The sequence below is a fragment of the Prunus persica genome, chromosome G1, assembly GCF_000346465.2.
Source record: "Prunus persica cultivar Lovell chromosome G1, Prunus_persica_NCBIv2, whole genome shotgun sequence".
Classification (NCBI taxonomy): Eukaryota; Viridiplantae; Streptophyta; class Magnoliopsida; order Rosales; family Rosaceae; genus Prunus; species Prunus persica.
Genome location: NC_034009.1, coordinates 22,469,852 through 22,486,577, shown reverse-complemented (window position 1 = coordinate 22,486,577; position 16,726 = coordinate 22,469,852). Strand labels below are relative to the sequence as shown.

The 16,726-nt window shown below is 39.8% G+C and overlaps 4 protein-coding genes across 4 annotated transcripts; 2 read left to right on the top strand and 2 right to left on the bottom strand.

Annotated features, from left to right (window-relative positions):
• Positions 128–5,998, top strand: LOC18788747 (DNA replication licensing factor MCM2). Its single transcript, XM_007225281.2, has 17 exons — positions 128–603; positions 722–900; positions 1,404–1,573; positions 1,678–1,861; positions 2,019–2,238; positions 2,332–2,539; positions 2,838–2,972; positions 3,071–3,262; positions 3,344–3,516; positions 3,602–3,790; positions 3,906–4,022; positions 4,165–4,249; positions 4,332–4,478; positions 4,586–4,711; positions 4,797–4,979; positions 5,414–5,575; positions 5,679–5,998. The coding sequence occupies exons 1-17, from the start codon at positions 377–379 to the stop codon at positions 5,793–5,795; spliced, it is 2,814 nt and encodes a 937-aa protein (XP_007225343.1). The 5' UTR covers positions 128–376; the 3' UTR covers positions 5,796–5,998.
• On the top strand, positions 7,018–9,891 carry LOC18793519 (calnexin homolog). The gene is made up of 6 exons (XM_007222176.2): positions 7,018–7,308; positions 7,427–7,496; positions 7,802–8,931; positions 9,031–9,102; positions 9,273–9,389; positions 9,502–9,891. Exons 1-6 carry the CDS (start codon positions 7,198–7,200, stop codon positions 9,640–9,642), a joined length of 1,641 nt encoding a protein of 546 aa, XP_007222238.1. The 5' UTR covers positions 7,018–7,197; the 3' UTR covers positions 9,643–9,891.
• Positions 9,923–12,192, bottom strand: LOC18788699 (pentatricopeptide repeat-containing protein DOT4, chloroplastic). Its single transcript, XM_007227115.2, has one exon. The coding sequence runs from the start codon at positions 11,965–11,967 to the stop codon at positions 10,003–10,005; it is 1,965 nt and encodes a 654-aa protein (XP_007227177.1). The 5' UTR covers positions 11,968–12,192; the 3' UTR covers positions 9,923–10,002.
• LOC18792350 lies at positions 15,023–16,232 on the bottom strand. The gene has a single exon (XM_007222127.2). It carries the CDS (start codon positions 16,006–16,008, stop codon positions 15,208–15,210), a length of 801 nt encoding a protein of 266 aa, XP_007222189.1. The 5' UTR covers positions 16,009–16,232; the 3' UTR covers positions 15,023–15,207.

Genomic DNA, 16,726 nt, shown 5'->3' with positions numbered 1-16,726 from the left:
AGAAACGGTAATAAATTTTTTTATTAAAAAAAAAGTGGCTCAATAATAGACGAGACGACAAGTCGTCTAATCATCCGTGGGTTTATAATTGGTGGATCTCAAATTTCTCGACGACGAGAGATGAAACTCCGCCCAATAGAGGCTACAATTCGTGGGCTCTAATTGGGTATCATCACAATCTCAGCGTGCCAAGAAGTTGAGTGATCAGGCGACGTGGCAGGCAGCCCACGTGAGCCAAAATGGAGGGAAAATTTCCCGCCAAAAGTTAGAAGCCTGAAGTAGAGTAGCCCTAAAATCGGTTTTTCAGCCGCAGAGAGAAAGAGAAACGGACAAGTTCAGAGAAGTTGAGAGGACGAAAGAAATTTAATTTCAAGAAATGGCCGGAAATGCCGAGAACCCGCCGTCAACGCCCGACTCGCCGACGTCAGTGGGGTTCAACACGGATCAGCTGCCGCACACGAGCCGCACATCCGAGAACTTCTCATCATCGTCCGACGACGACGAGGCCGCCGTCGACCCGGAAATAGTCAGGGATGAGCCCGAAGAAGACGTCCTCCTTGAAGAGGAGGAGGGAGAGGATCTCTTCCACGACAATTTCCTGGAGTCAGTACTTCAAAATCTATCAATTTTTGTTTAATAATGATGCTTTTGAAATCGGTTTTTTCAAGTAAACTTTCGTGATTTAGTGTTCACGAAATGGTTATTGTGAATGTGAAATTAGTGATTATCGGAGAATGGATGAGCACGACCAGTACGAGTCGTTGGGGCTTGATGACTCGGTTGAGGACGAGAGGGATTTGGATCAGATCATGGCCGACCGCAGAGCCGCTGAAATTGAGCTCGATACCCGCGATGGCGTACAAACAACTCGCAAGCTCCCTCATCTTCTCCATGACCAAGGTAAGCTCTCATCCAAACTTTATTTCCGTCAAAATTTAGGGCCCTTCGGTAACGTTTTCGGAGAATGTTTTCTTAGAACATTTTCAGAGAATGAAAACAAGAAAACGAACCTGAAAATGCGTCTGGTAGATTAATTAGAAAACATCTTCAGAAACAAAAACAATGAAAAGTGTCTGATAGTACAATTTGAAATAATAATATGTGTTTATGAAAACGTTTCCCATGAGAATGAAAACAACTTTTTTCTGTTTTCTACAAGTACACATGAACTTGTTTTCATAAACATTTTATGAAAACATTCTAAGTGTTTTCTGTTTTTGGGCCACCGAATGCTTCTGCCTCATTTTTGTTCTCTGAAAATGAAAACAACCCCTTAAAATGTTACCGAACGGGCCTTTAATGTCTCCGTACAATTGGGAACCAAAGATAGCTGTATTAGATTGTATGATGATGATGTTGATTATGTTAGTTTAATGTTGATTCTGTTGGCATTTTGGTTGCAGATACTGATGATGACAGCTACAGGCCTTCAAAGAGGGCGAGGGCTGATTTCAGGCCTCCAAGAAGCTACGACGATAATGATGGAATGCAGAGTTCACCAGGAAGATCACAGTGCGGAAACTCCAGAGAGGATGTCCCAATGACTGACCAGACTGATGATGATGGCTATGAGGTTTAGTTATACAAATCATGCTTCTGACTTGGATGACCTTTTACATGAATTTCTTGAGTAAATTTCTTCAAGCTTTTCTCATTTTAAATGAATTTCATGTGCAGGATGATGATGACCAAGAAGCCGAGTTTGAGATGTATCGTGTTCAGGGAACACTCAGGGAGTGGGTTACTAGAGATGAAGTGCGAAGATTTATAGCCAAGAAGTTCAAAGAATTTCTGCTCACCTTTGTGAAGAAGGGTTCTTCTGACATTGAATATGTGCGCCTCATTAATGAGATGGTATTAGGTGAGGGCTTAGCTTTGTTTAACCGGCTCTTATGCTCTGTTAACTGTACATTGGCCATTTGTACTTTTTTTCTCAATGTGTTGTGCAAGCAGCAAGCTACATAATGCCTTGGATCTTTAATTTGAATTTTGAATCAACTCACTGTTGCATTTTGTAGCCAATAAGTGTAGTCTGGAGATTGATTACAAGCAATTCATTGGTACTCATCCCAATATTGCCATTTGGTTGGCTGATGCTCCCCAGTCTGTCCTGGAAGTCATGGAAGATGTTGCCAAGAATGTGGTGTTTAGTTTACATCCCAATTACAAACGTATCCATCAAAAGATCTACGTTAGGATAACCAACTTACCTGTTTACGATCAGATTCGCAACATTCGGTATTGTGGAGATTTTTTTTTTCTTTTTTTGCTACATCTTTGCTACCTTTTTCCTTTGAGGTGTAAATGTCATCCTGCTCTTATGGTGTGCAGGCAGATCCATTTGAATACCATGATTCGTATTGGAGGCGTTGTGACCCGACGCTCTGGGGTCTTTCCCCAATTGCAACAAGTAAAGTACGATTGCAATAAATGTGGGGCAATCTTGGGGCCATTCTTTCAGAACTCTTATTCAGAAGTTAAAGTTGGTTCTTGCCCTGAATGCCAATCAAAAGGGCCGTTCAGTGTCAATATTGAGCAGGTGAGTTTTCCAAATTTACATACATTTGCCTTAAGTTTTCTTTTTGGCTGGAAAAATCTGAAGAGAAGAAAGGGAATTAACATTGAATGTTGTGGAGGCTGTTATGGGAACGTATAATTAATATTGCACCTCAATTATGCTAAACAGCTGTAAGAGGTTAGGTTTTTTGTTTCGGGTCCAGTATCTCTGTAAAATTAGTTACTTTTTTTTGTTTTGGGTTTCCATGCATTTTCTCAGACAAGTATATAAGTTAAACACAAATTGAACCTCATACATGTCCATCTATTTCTTGCTTCAGACCATATACAGGAACTATCAAAAGCTTACACTCCAAGAGAGCCCAGGAATTGTGCCTGCAGGTCGGCTTCCAAGATACAAGGAAGTGATACTGTTGAATGATCTAATTGATTGTGCTCGTCCAGGGGAAGAGATTGTAGGATCCTCATCCTGGTCTTCCTCATTTTTTCTTGTTACTTGTTTTAGTGAATTCTTACTAATATTCTGTTTTCCGTTCTGTTTGATTTATTTCAGGAGGTCACTGGCATTTATTCAAATAATTTTGACTTATCTTTGAATACAAAGAACGGGTTTCCTGTATTTGCCACTGTGGTTGAAGCAAATTATATCACAAAGAAGCAAGACCTCTTTTCTGCTTACAAACTTACCCAGGAAGATAAAGATGAGATCGAAAAGTTGTCTAAAGACCCAAGAATAGGAGAAAGGGTTGCTACCAAACCCTTGTATCTTTCTCAACTAAGTATCTCTTGTATTATCATGAAATAACTATATGTTCTATGAACACAGATTGTCAAGTCCATTGCACCATCAATCTATGGCCACGAGGACATAAAGACTGCAATAGCTCTTGCCATGTTTGGAGGCCAAGAGAAAAATGTTGAGGGAAAACATCGACTCCGAGGGGATATAAATGTACTTCTCCTAGGTGATCCTGGCACGGCAAAATCACAGTTTCTTAAGTAAGAGCTACTACCATCAGTTTAAAAGTGAATCAATTTCTTGGCTCTAAAGATCTAATTAATTTATCAATTTCTGTCCCACAAGGTATGTTGAAAAGACTGGGCAGAGAGCTGTGTATACTACTGGTAAAGGAGCATCTGCTGTGGGACTCACAGCTGCTGTGCACAAGGATCCTGTTACAAGGGAGTGGACCCTTGAAGGAGGAGCTCTTGTTCTTGCTGACAAGGGAATATGCCTTATTGATGAATTTGACAAAATGAATGATCAGGATAGGTATGACAATGCTAGTATATATGTAAATCTTCCAATTATGTAAAACTGACACCCACCCTCGTCCCTTTCCAGCTTATTTTGAGTATTTGAGCATTTACATTTTCATCTCAATTAGGGTGAGTATTCATGAAGCAATGGAGCAACAGAGTATTAGCATATCAAAAGCTGGGATTGTCACTTCTCTCCAAGCACGCTGCTCGGTCATTGCAGCTGCAAACCCTGTTGGTGGAAGGTATGATAGAGGATAAATGATGAAGAGTAGCCAACTGGACATACTTTGTTGCATTTGTAAAGCTGGCACTATCTTCTATTCTCCATTGAGCCATTCACTTGTATTTCTAGGAACAAATCTAACCTGCATGTCTGTATTCCAGATATGATTCCTCTAAGACATTTTCACAAAATGTCGAGTTAACAGATCCCATCGTCTCTCGTTTTGACATCCTCTGTGTTGTTAAGGTTAGAATCCTACAAACTCGTCTTCTTCTCCACAATTTTGTTTCCGTTCATTCTCACAGGGAAGGAAATTGATGACATGCAGGATGTGGTTGACCCCGTCACTGATGAAATGCTTGCAAAGTTTGTTGTTGATAGCCATTTCAAGTCGCAAGCTAAGGGAGCTAACATGGATAATATGCCCTTAAGCAATTCCGAAGAAGATACCTCCGACAGCCCAGTGGATCCAGAGGTTATACTTCATATCTACCCAGTTTATCCACTTGTACCTTCCTGGTTTGTCTGGAATTGAGTTCCTTTCTTTTTGAATCTCATAGAGTTTTTTGCCTGAACTTTCAGATACTTTCTCAAGATATGCTAAAGAAATACTTAACTTATGCCAAGTTAAATGTATTCCCAAGGTTGCATGACGCTGATCTGGAAAAGCTCACACTTGTTTATGCTGAATTGCGGAGAGAATCTTCAGTTAGTTTCTCTTCTTGTCTTTTTACGTGAAGGTTTGTGTTTTGGGTTGTCTTATAGGAAACTTACTCTTTCATTTTTTGTTTAGCATGGACAAGGAGTACCCATAGCTGTAAGGCACATAGAATCAATGATTCGAATGTCTGAAGCACATGCAAGAATGCACCTTAGACAGCATGTAATACAAGAAGATGTGGATATGGCAATTCGTGTGTTACTAGATTCGTTTATCTCTACCCAAAAATTTGGAGTGCAGAAAGCTCTTCAAAAGGTATCAAAGAGTGCCATCTTCCCTTAACTTTTCCCCCGTACTTATGGTGTTCTGATATTCTTCCAAAGCTTCTAATATTGTTGACAAAATGGCAAGTCTAGTTTCCACATTGAATGGTTCTGATTTTTGCTATTATTTCTCATAGCAATAGAACTCTACATTATAGTTAAAGAAAATAAGTTCTCATGAGAATCATCTGTAGCTGTAGGTCTTGGCCGAATATGGACGCCCTTAATTTTTGAAGACTAGAACTATGTGTGTGCGTTTTCATGATCAAGCATCACTAAACTATACCTGATCTTGTTCCTAGTCTAACATTATAATCTGATAATTTTCTTATGCATGCTTGAATTAGAATGTGTAGAAGATTAGTTGGTAAAATCTTTGAAGCTCTTTAGTGGTCGATTCCTGAAGAATTTGTTTTGTATTTGCAGAGCTTCAGAAAGTACATGACTTTCAAGAAGGATTACAACAATGTGCTCCTCCATTTACTCCGTCAGCTTGTGAAGGACGCAATTCACTTTGAAGAAATTGTTTCTGGCTCTAGTTCAGCGCTCACCCATATTGATGTCAGAGTTGGAGATTTGCAGAGAATGGTAATGCAATCATGAACGGCTGATATTGGAAATTTACTTTACTTGCATAAACAAAATAGGCAGTTAACCATCGAGCTTTTTGCATTGGATTTATCTTGTGCAGGCACAGGAGCATGAGATCTTTGATCTAAAACCCTTCTTTACGAGTGCCCTTTTTTCATCAGCCGGCTTTGTGTTGGATGAACAGCAGGGATTGATTAGGCATCACCTTCCAAGATAATGCAACAAAGTATCGATTTTGAATTGGTTGAAAGAGTTTTTCATGTTAGACGGAGACTATTAGTAACTATGAACCACATAATTTAGCAATTAGAGATAGATTATGGACAAATCTCACAATTTCCATTTGTTTTGAATGCTGCTACCTAGTCTCATGTTCTTTACAAACATTCTGCCTAGTACTGCATTCCTGTCTACCCAATATGCACGTGCTTTGCTTGGTAGAATTCGTCTGTCAGAACTTTGCTCGCATATAACCTAGCTTATGGTGAATCTTCATATATTGCTTCATGTCATACAACTTATGGCATTGATTAATATACGCATATAAAAGACACTGTTCGAAAGTGTGAGTAACCATTTGAAGCAGCCTTTTTTTCAACATAATTTAAATAAAAAGCCTTTTTAAAATAACCCCTCTTAAATAGAATTCATGGATGACTTATTTATAATCAAACAATTACTCAGCCCTTCTAAGTCCCAACTATTTTTTCTTGTTCCCAAATAATCTTTTTCATTTTTTTTTAATCTCTTTTGCTCAAAACAATTTTATAAAAAGAAGATTCACTATTATACTCAATATAGGAGTCCAAATTATTTTTTAAAAAAATTTATATGAAATTGATTTTAGAAACACACTCAAACTCATTTACAATTTAACAAAAATGTATTTAACTTCTTTTAAATTACAAAACTGTCATCGATTTCTTAAAACAAACTCAATCCCAAAATCTCATAAAAAATCCCAAAACACTTTATAGGGTATCAAAGTAATTTAGTTATCAAAATTAAATTCAATAGGACCAGCTGTTATTTTTTGGGTATTTTTTTGGTTTGTTTATATAAATTAAATGGTATAAGGTTTATTTATAGTTTTAGTGCTAAGAATGAGTATATAACTAAATATCTTTTTATGAAATTCTTATAATGCGCATTTTACTCTTCGAATTTGCTAAACATTACAACTATAAAATTCAAGTTTAGTCCCTTCCCCACCCCACCCCACCTACTCCTCCTCCTCCTCCTCCTCCTCCTCCTCCTCTTCTCGTCAACCATGGTCAGAGGAGGGAGAGGGAAAGGTGAAAACAAAAAGAAATGAGGGGCTTTGTTCTTAAAAGTTTGGAAGCTGGGTTTGTTTAGTAATTTAATGGGTGTATAAAGAAGCTCCCATCAGCTAAACTATAACCTTTAAAATGTCTAAAATGACCCCAACACTACAATACACCGGCGACCTTTGATTTAACGGTGAGACCGTGCAGCCACCTATCCATCTCTCTCCTATCTTCCACTTCTAGTATATATTATTCTTTTGTCTGTTTCATAGAAAAACAAGCCCCTTTCAAATCGACTGTTGCATTTGTAGTGGTTTATGCAAAATCGAAGGCGGGTTTAGGGTTAAGCCGATGGTCCTGATGGAAGGGAGGCGTAAGATCACTGAGCTTATGCTGCTGCTGCTGCTGATTGGTTGCTCTGCTTCTCAGATCCAAGCTTCTTCTGAAAACGAACCCGATGCGGTACCATATTCTCTTTCCTTATTATTATTATTATTCATAATTTCTCAAAATTATCAAAATCCACTGCCTCCTTTTCTTTATCCTTAAAGACTTTTGACAAACAGTTGATGATTGACAGATCTTCTACGAGCCATTTTCTGAGTCATTTGAAGGTCGCTGGATCGTTTCTTCCAAGGATGAGTACAAAGGTATTCCCTTTCACCATTTACTGTCTTTTTGTTTTGCTTTGTTTATTATGTAACAATCTTACGTTGTTGAAGAAATAAATAGTCGAAACTTGTTCTTATGGTTTAAATGGTTTTCTGTGATGTGAACAAGAAACTTGTTCATTTGGTAATTCAAGTCATTTTGAACTCATATCAATTGATGCTACTGTGATTAATTGCTGTATATTTTCGGCAACTTCCTCATGCATGTAGGCCACACTTGAGCTCTCTCTGAATGTGTTGCTTTGGCAGTGAATTTTGTGTACTGATATGTTTATATAATTTAGGTGTCTGGAAACTGTCCAAGAGTGAGGGACATGATGATTATGGTCTTTTGGTCAGTGAGAAGGCGAGGAAGTATGCTGTAGTGAAAGACCTGGGTAAGGCTGTGAGCCTTAAGTATGGAACCATTGTCCTGCAGTTTGAGGTTAGGTTCCAGAATGGGCTTGAATGTGGCGGTGCTTACTTGAAATACCTCCGGCCCCAGGAGGCTGGATGGAAACCAAAGGAATTTGACAACGATTCTCCCTACTCCATTATGTTTGGACCTGACAAATGTGGCTCCACAAACAAGGTTCATTTCATCTTTAAGCACAAGAACCCCAAGAGTGGAGAGTATGTTGAGCACCATCTCAAGGACCCTCCATCTGTGCCCTCTGACAAACTCTCTCATGTCTACACTGCAATACTGAAACCTAACAATGAAGTTAGAATTATAATAGATGGGGAGGAGAAGAAGAAGGCAAATTTCCTTTCAGCTAATGATTTCGAGCCTGCCTTAATTCCGGCCAAGACAATTCCTGACCCAGATGATAAGAAGCCAGAGGACTGGGATGAGCGGGCAAAGATTCCAGATCCACATGCTGTGAAGCCAGATGATTGGGATGAGGATGCACCAATGGAAATCGAAGATGAGGATGCTGTAAAACCTGAAGGGTGGTTGGATGATGAGCCTGAAGAGATTGATGACCCTGAAGCTACAAAGCCAGAAGATTGGGACGATGAAGAGGATGGTGTATGGGAACCAACAAAAATGGATAACCCCAAGTGTTCGTTGGCACCAGGTTGTGGAGAATGGAAGAAGCCAATGAAGATAAATCCTGCTTATAAAGGAAAATGGAGCCCTCCTCTTATTGACAACCCCAGTTACAAGGGTATTTGGAAACCTCAAGAAATTCCAAACCCTAGCTACTTTGAGACTGAGAAGCCTGACTTTGAGGCCATCACTGCTATTGGCATTGAGATCTGGACAATGCAGGATGGCATATTGTTTGACAATATTCTCATAGCTGATGATGAGAAGGTTGCTGAATCTTATCGGCTAACAACATGGAAGCCGAAGTTTGAAAATGAGAAAGAGAAGCAGAAGGCTGAGGAAGAAGCTGCTGGTCTTTCAGACGGACTCTCAGGCTTCCAGGTAATCAACTTTTAACTTTATATTTGAGTTTCCTTCATTTCTATTGACTTTTGGTACTTCGTAATCTAACTAACAAACTTTATAAAATAATACTTGCAGAAAAAAATATTCGACGTTCTCAATAAAATAGCAGACGTTCCTTTCTTGGATGTGTACAAACCCAAGATCATTGTAAGTCTTTGCCTTGTCATTGTTTTTTTTAATTGAGAGCTATTGCAGCATCTAACAGCCTTTGTCATTTCTCTGCTAGTGAGGTTGTAAATGATGTTAACATTGTATGCTATTACAATTGAGCTTGTAGATTATGCTTAATTGAGCATGTTTATGCGATGTTCATGCAGGACCTAATTGAGAAGGGAGAAAAACAGCCGAATATTACAATTGGTATCATTGTATCCATCGTGGTTGTTCTTTTGACAGTTGTCTTTAAAATCCTTTTTGGTGGCAAAAAACCCAAGGTATGCTATTACACCCTGCATATGTTTGCATTTTTCTGTAATGGTTGTGACTTCTGATATTGCAGTAATTACATGATTGCACTTGTAAACTCTTTTGTCCCGGACTTTGCAGGTCACTGTTCCTGAAACAGATAGGCCTGCAGCTGCAGAGGCTTCCAACACTCAAGGAAGCAGTGAGGAGAAGGAAGATGAGAGTGAGAAGGAAGATGCTGCTGCTCCTCCCCGCAGGCGGTCTACCAGAAGGGAAACTTAAGTAGCATGTGCTTGTTATGTTTGCAAAATTTTGAGATAGAACCTAAATGGCTGGATCTGTTACTAGTACGTTTCCAGAGAATTTTCTTTTCTACTTCTTATCAGAACACTTGCATGAGTATGGATTCGCTATACTCGCATGTGCTGATCGTTATTTTACTTTTTCTAATGTGTTCTGTTGGAGGTAGATGTTGTTCCACTATATGACAGTTTTATTCTTCGTTATAAGTTATGGAATGCTTTGTGTTTCTGATGTCTCATTTCTGCTATAGGTTGTCAACTTGTCATTATGAAATTCGTGTTTTGGGACCATATAGCCTTTAAGAGCCCATGTGATAACAGCAACATATTGATAACTAAATCACCAAAAATCACCACATGAACAATAGCCATCCTTAAAATGGTGGAAACAATTTGGGTCCTTAAGTATGATTTCTCGTCCTACCATCTGGGATATAATTTTTGCAGAATCATGGCAGTTGCGGCACACCCGCAGATTCTTTGTTACGCGTATCGTCGATCCGGCTTGTGTGCTGATGAGACCAAAAGAAATGGCCAACATTTCACTGTGCCCAATTGGAATGCACTCACGCTCTTCATCCACATCATGGAAGCTAAAATCCGAATCACGTCTATGTCCTTCATCTTCCATTTTCTGCATCAAACCCTGCAACTCCCAGTATATTCCCTGTGATCTTGGGTGAGAAACATCCCCCGTCCCAAACACATGAACTTTGTTTCTCAATTCCATCCAAGTATAAGCTTTTTTAGTTTTCAAACCCATATCTATAATCGTTCCTCTTAGTCCCTCCACCATGTCCCATTTTGCATAGTGAGCATACCAGTTGGAGAGTAAAACATAATTATCAGCATTAAGAGGCTCCAAATCACAGAGCTGCTCAATGACCCGCTTGCCCAATTTCGATTGCTGGTGAATCCTACAGCCATCTAGCAGTGCTCTCAGCACCTCGGCATCTCCTTCAATCTTTTTGTCAGCAATGAAGTTCTTTGCGTCGTCAAACAACCCATAACGAGATAGAAGAGTTACCAACAAAACAGAGTGTGCAACTGCAGGCGTCTTGATGCAGTTGAAGTAAAACTTCCCTTCCTCAACCATGAGCGCAGCAACACAAGCACGAAGGACAGCAGCATACGTGAATTCATCTATCTGTATACTTGAGTCCTCCATTTGGCGGAATAAATTGACTCCGAGCTGCCCTTGTCCATGTAAGCTGTAGCCCAATATCATCACGGTCCATGAAACAACATCTTTGTCCTTCAACCCGGCAAAAATTTTCGAAGCAGATTCGATAAATCCTGACTTGACATACATGTCCATTAGAGCATTCAAGACAGTGAGATTCATACGGATACCATTTCGAATCAAGTATCCGTGAATTTCTTTTCCTTGTTTACTTGCAGACATTCTTGCACATGCTGGGAGAACGCTAGATACTGAGAGAGAATCCGGCTTCGCTCCATCCGCAATCATCTGCCTAAACAATTTAAGACCCTCATTGAAGCCTCCTCTCTTCACATTGGCATGAATCATTCCTGTCCAGGAAATGACATCTTTCGAAGGCATTTGATCGAAAACTGACCAAGCATCATCAACACAGCCACAATCCATGTACATTTTCAAGAGGGTATTGCTCACCAACACATCAAACTCCAATCCACGTTCCTTGGCAACCCGGTGGACCTTTTTCCCATCAATCACCGATTTTAACATGCCACAGGCACCAGCAGCTGTTGCCAGAGCCACAGGATCTATCTGAGCTCCAGATTCAACCATTCCATCAAACACGTGAAGCGCCATGCCGGGCTTACCTTCCATGATGTACAACCTAGCCAGCATAGTCCAAGAAACAGAGTCCTTGACAGGGGACTTGTCGAAGAGCCCTTTTGCGGCGTCAACGCTGTGGAGACGGCCGTACAGTTCGATGAGAGCAGCAACCACGTAACGGTCATCGGAGCAGCCCAGCTTGAGAGCGTGGCCATGGAGCTGTTTGCCGAGAGGAAGATCAACGGAAAGGCGGGAGGCGGATAAGATCCGGGGGAGAGTGTGTCTATCTGGACGAACACCGCGGAGCAGCATTTGGTGGTATGTGGAGAGGGCGTTGTCGAAATGGGCATTGGCGATATGGGTTTGGATAAGCTTGTTCCATGCAAAGGTGTCTGAGTGGGGCATTTTTTCGAGCAGCTTGCGGGTCACAGCCACCCTCGTGCTGGTCTTGGAATTTCGAGGATGCTTGTACTGGGCAGTGTCGATTGGTTTCTCGGTGACGATCAAACGCTGAATTTGAGCTGATGCAAGGACTTCCATGGCGATGATTGAATCAAACCCAATTCCGCATTGCCTGTTGGGAACTTGGAGAGCCCTGGTGTTGTTGTTGGTGGGAATATACACTGATTACTACGATGTTATCGAGGGACAAGTTTCTTTTTCGGGAGATGCGCAGTTGAAGTTTAGTTGAAGAACGACATGTCGTGCTCGTTATCAGGATTCTTCTCCCAATGGAATAACGACACCTTTGGTAGAAGCGCTCACCTATTAACGAAAAAAAGTTTTGACCCAAAAGTAATAATCCATTTATATAGTCATGATCTCTTGGATTACAAGGGTCCAAGAGATTTGTGATCACTCACTGTTGGATATAAATTCAACGGTACACTCACTCTTGCACTCCTTTTAGAAAACTTTTTTGAATCATTGGATTAATATCCAACGGTGAGTGACCACAATCTCTTGGACTCCTGTGGTACAAGAGATCGGGACTATCTATCTATATACATAAAACAAAAGGCAGAGTGAAACATTCGAAATACTAAAAAATTAATATAAATATTAAGAATTAAAATTATTAATTAAATAAGAATAATATGATAAATTTACACTTTTTTATATTTAAAAAAATTAAAATTAAAAAAAAAATTAGATAATTGATCCTATTTTTGTGGAACATAACTATCCAATATCTTTTTTAATTTTAAAATAAATTTTAATTTTTTTTTAAAAAAAAGCCTCTTGCAGGCGCGTGCAAAGAGGCTAGTAATAATAAAGTCAAAAGTCACTTTTGGTCCTTGTAGTTTGGCACTTCAACCACTTTTGATCATGTAGTTTCAATTTCTTCACCTTTGACCTTGTAGTTTCATATTTGAAGTAATTAAATTTATGTTAATTTTTTTAACAAAGCAACCACGTGCCTCTCACATTAAAAGGCAATATTGTCATACCAAAACCCCACACTAAAAGCTTGGTCTCTACCTCTTTCCCAGGGCACCAAATGGGCAATCAAAATCTCAAAATCCTCCCTCCTTCACTATCCCAGATTCCTAGCACCTACCTAACCAATCTCTACCTCCACCATCCCTTCTCTCTCCCTACAGATTCAATCTTCCAAATAATCAATTTCTCTTCCTCCTTTCTCAACTCCCTCCACCATTCTCCACCTCACACCCACCACCACTCAGAATGCTTTTGTGAACTTTCTTCTTTTGCTATAACTGTAACGGACCTTGAATTCATTTTTTGTTATCAGACATGCCTTTTTTGCTGCAAATGCAAGACCTTTGTTTTGGGTATAATGCAATCAGATTTGACTAAAAAATACACTCAAATGTTCATTGTGAAACAACAATTAGATTTAACAATCATAATAGAAAGATCCTAAATTCTTGGTTTTTTTATTATTTTTATTTTATATAAAGATACTTCATTAGAAAAGCTCCGGAAAGGCCAAAGGAGGAAGCAAGACATGAATAAACGATCCTGTATAAATACAAAATAGAACTACCAGGCAATAGCAACTAAAGCCGACACGACACGATCTATTGTCAGCCCTAGCTTTTAGCGTGGGGTTTTGGTTTGACAATATTGCCCATCCATATGAGGGCACATGGTTGCTATGTTAAAGAAATTGACAAAAAATTTATATTGTCCTTGAATTGTTCCAAATATGAAACCACATGGTCAAAAGTGACGCAATTGAAACTACAAGGACAAAAGTGGTTGAACTGCCAAATTACAGGGATCAAAAATGACTTTTGGCCTAACAATAAGGAAAAAAATTGTGAATGCTTTCTTTCGTTGAATCCAATCCAACAACAACCAATTTTTCTAATGCTTTTTGTCTTAATTGCAATAGATTGATTAAATTCGAACATCGTTTCTGGAAGAGTCTTGTCTTGGATGTGGCTGCATAATGCTCACACACGGTCGGATCTAAGTGAACCTCAATTTAGAGAGTCTTACTTTCGTGTGATTGTGTTGTCGCATAAGGTAGCCACACTCAAGACTTGCTCATACCGTAGATTAAACGCCTAGAAGCATGTATGTTAGCCGCTAACGTGAGAAAATTTTCTTAGCTACACATGATTCCATGTTCAAGCATACTAGAAGATGAAATGGAATTTAAAAACATGATTCAAATGTTGAATTAGCAAAACCCAATACCACCCTATACAATCTTTTAACCAAGGTACTCTGCATATAATACCATGTTTCAAAACATTGAACGTCAATACAGTCTTCCAAGTAAACCGGCATTAAATTTATAGCCGCAGGAATCCCACGGGGCTCTAGAAAAACAAAGAAAAGAAAGACGCACAAAAATTCACCACCAGTCAAAAATTTTGAATGAGAAGAGTATATAGAAAAAGGCCAAAAGGGACTGTAGGGTCCACTAAAGCAACAGGAAATGGATCTAAGGAAAGAACCAGCCCAACTTTGACCAAAATTTCATGCTCTGTTAATACTTGGAATTGGACGATGGGTATTGGCACGGCTGAGCTGGTAACTACTGTTGCTGGTGCCTACTCGTGGGGTCAGCTGAGAATGAGAGTACACGTGCAAGTCAAGGATTGGTGTGCAAATTAATTCATTCTCATTCACGTAACGCAATTGTAGATAATGGGAGTTTGCAGAAATGTGTAGATTGAAAGCTAGCTGACCCTTTTGACTGTTATTTTGTCCATTTCCCCCCATCGTCTCTCAAATCTCAATCCACAGCAAGTTATGAGTGGCACTGCCAGTTCGTCATCTATCTAGGCCAGACAGTCCAACTATGCCAAACCCACCTGGCTTCTCTACCCTACCTACCAATAACACCACCACATTCCACTCTGGACATTTGCAGAAAACCAGCTATATTTCTCCGACATACACACAAAACATGCGGTACAAAATCACTGCTCTTAATCATCTAAGTTACGAATCTCTTGTTAGTTAGGTTGATTTTTTACATGCACACAATCAGATTCGCATCAAGCACTTGGAATCTGGATGATTATAGATAATGGGAATTAATTAATTAACATGGCAGAAGAACCCAAGAATATAATATTGATAGCTTTAGCAATGGTGATCATTAGGCAAAAAGTGCAATGAGAAAGAGAGTAATTTGTATTGAAAAAGAGCATGAAAACAGAGTCATGTATTTACATAGCTGTGTGATGTGAGAAATCAGTATGAACTGCAGAACATATATTCACTTCATATCAATCAAAATCTAAAGAGAGGACCCTCCTACTTAACTCCTAACTAATTAACAATCCACGGCACGGATCATTTCCTTGATGGTTTGATCTTGATCTTGGCTTTGGAAGTAGCAGTACTAGAACTCTTTTGGTTCTGGGACGCCTTTAATGAGTTGGGTTGAGATTTCTTCTTGGAAGATCTTCTCATCCCAAACGAAGACAGCCTTCTGCTCTTCTCCCTCGTCTCTCTGATGGGCTCAAGCCTCGGCTTCCATTGCCGCGACCCAACAAGCTGCGTGTAGTCTTTCTGCAACTGTGCCGTCGTGCAAACCCTGCTCTTGGCTTTGGCAAAATCATTTGCCTCATCATTGTTATTCGCCGCTTCCTCGTTGAGCTTCCCTTCCTCCAACATCTGGGATATAAACTCGTCGGAAACGCGTATCCTCAAGCACCCAGATGGCGTTTTCTGAATATCAAACGGCTCGCAATTCGCAGCCTTCCTTAGAAACGCGGTTTTTGACGAGTCTTTGGTATTGAACGAAGCAATGGTCACGAAAGAAAGCACCGACTGGAACAAGTGTTGAGGTAGCAGAAAGTACTTGTGGCCGAGCTGAAGCTGGTCGTCTTCAGAGAGAGCCGGGATCTTCTGTCCGATATAGAACGAATCGGACCGGCACACAAGGTGTTTCGGAAACTCCATCATGAGCTCGGAGACGTAGATTGGGCTGTGGTAGATCAAAACCAGGCCGTCGGATTTGACGAGCTTGATGGTACCCACAACCTGGCGCTGTTGATCGGTGTGACGAAGCTGCACGCGAGAGAGATGGTGGTTGCCCATCAACTGGAAACACCATGGGATCATCTGGAGAGTGAAAAATCGCAACCTCATTTGTCAATGTGTGAGATTAAGAGAGGTATAATCGACTGTGAACTTTCCGCATATATATGAAGGGCAGAAAGATAATTGATGATAAGGTGTTTGATTAAATTATTGAGAGAGAGGGAGGGGAGAGCAAAAAGGGCTGTGTCTTTTGTGCAGGTGGTGTGGGGTTGAGATAATTGATTACAAGCTAACAAGATTTGAGGTGGGTTTCTTAGGGTTTATATATATATATATATATATATATATATATCTCATTTGGCGAATGCAAAGGAATAATATATATTTTTTAGGAGTAGAAGACTGAAGACTGAAGAGAGAGAGAGAGAGAGAGAGGGGCGAGAGACCCGGGTAAAGCTTTGCTTTCTTTTGTGGCACATCACATACATAGTAGTTTGCATCCACTTTTTGTTTATTAATTTTGAAAGTTTGACAGTTTGGGGTTGGTTTGACTGCAATTTCTTCTGGAACGCCAATTGAGGCCAAAGCTAGGCTGGAATTTTAAATCTCAGATCCCGCCTTTCATTCATGAATTATGATGTGTGGTCCAAAACCCTTTTTAAACTCCCTGTGGAAAACCCATAAATGCCCTTTGAAAAACAAAACAAAGAAAAAGATTGGTGTAATAGTAAATTGGCTGGAGATAGATGCACAAATTGTGGATGTGCTTTATACTATTTCTCTTTCTTTTTCTTTTTCTTTTTCTTTTATGCATATATTTGACACG

What these genes read in the sequence shown, in the direction of transcription:
- LOC18788747 (XM_007225281.2), top strand. Translation starts at nt 377, where the DNA reads ATGGCCGGAAATGCCGAGAACCCGCCGTCAACGCCCGACTCGCCGACG. An exon ending in CTCGTCCAGGGGAAGAGATT is followed by an intron (nt 2,973 to 3,070) that starts GTAGGATCCTCA and finishes GATTTATTTCAG; the next exon opens with GAGGTCACTGGCATTTATTC. An exon ending in ACAGCCCAGTGGATCCAGAG is followed by an intron (nt 4,479 to 4,585) that starts GTTATACTTCAT and finishes CTGAACTTTCAG; the next exon opens with ATACTTTCTCAAGATATGCT.
- LOC18793519 (XM_007222176.2), top strand. Translation starts at nt 7,198, where the DNA reads ATGGTCCTGATGGAAGGGAGGCGTAAGATCACTGAGCTTATGCTGCTG. An exon ending in ACGGACTCTCAGGCTTCCAG is followed by an intron (nt 8,932 to 9,030) that starts GTAATCAACTTT and finishes TAATACTTGCAG; the next exon opens with AAAAAAATATTCGACGTTCT. An exon ending in TTGGTGGCAAAAAACCCAAG is followed by an intron (nt 9,390 to 9,501) that starts GTATGCTATTAC and finishes CGGACTTTGCAG; the next exon opens with GTCACTGTTCCTGAAACAGA.
- LOC18788699 (XM_007227115.2), bottom strand. Translation starts at nt 11,967, where the DNA reads ATGGAAGTCCTTGCATCAGCTCAAATTCAGCGTTTGATCGTCACCGAG.
- LOC18792350 (XM_007222127.2), bottom strand. Translation starts at nt 16,008, where the DNA reads ATGAGGTTGCGATTTTTCACTCTCCAGATGATCCCATGGTGTTTCCAG.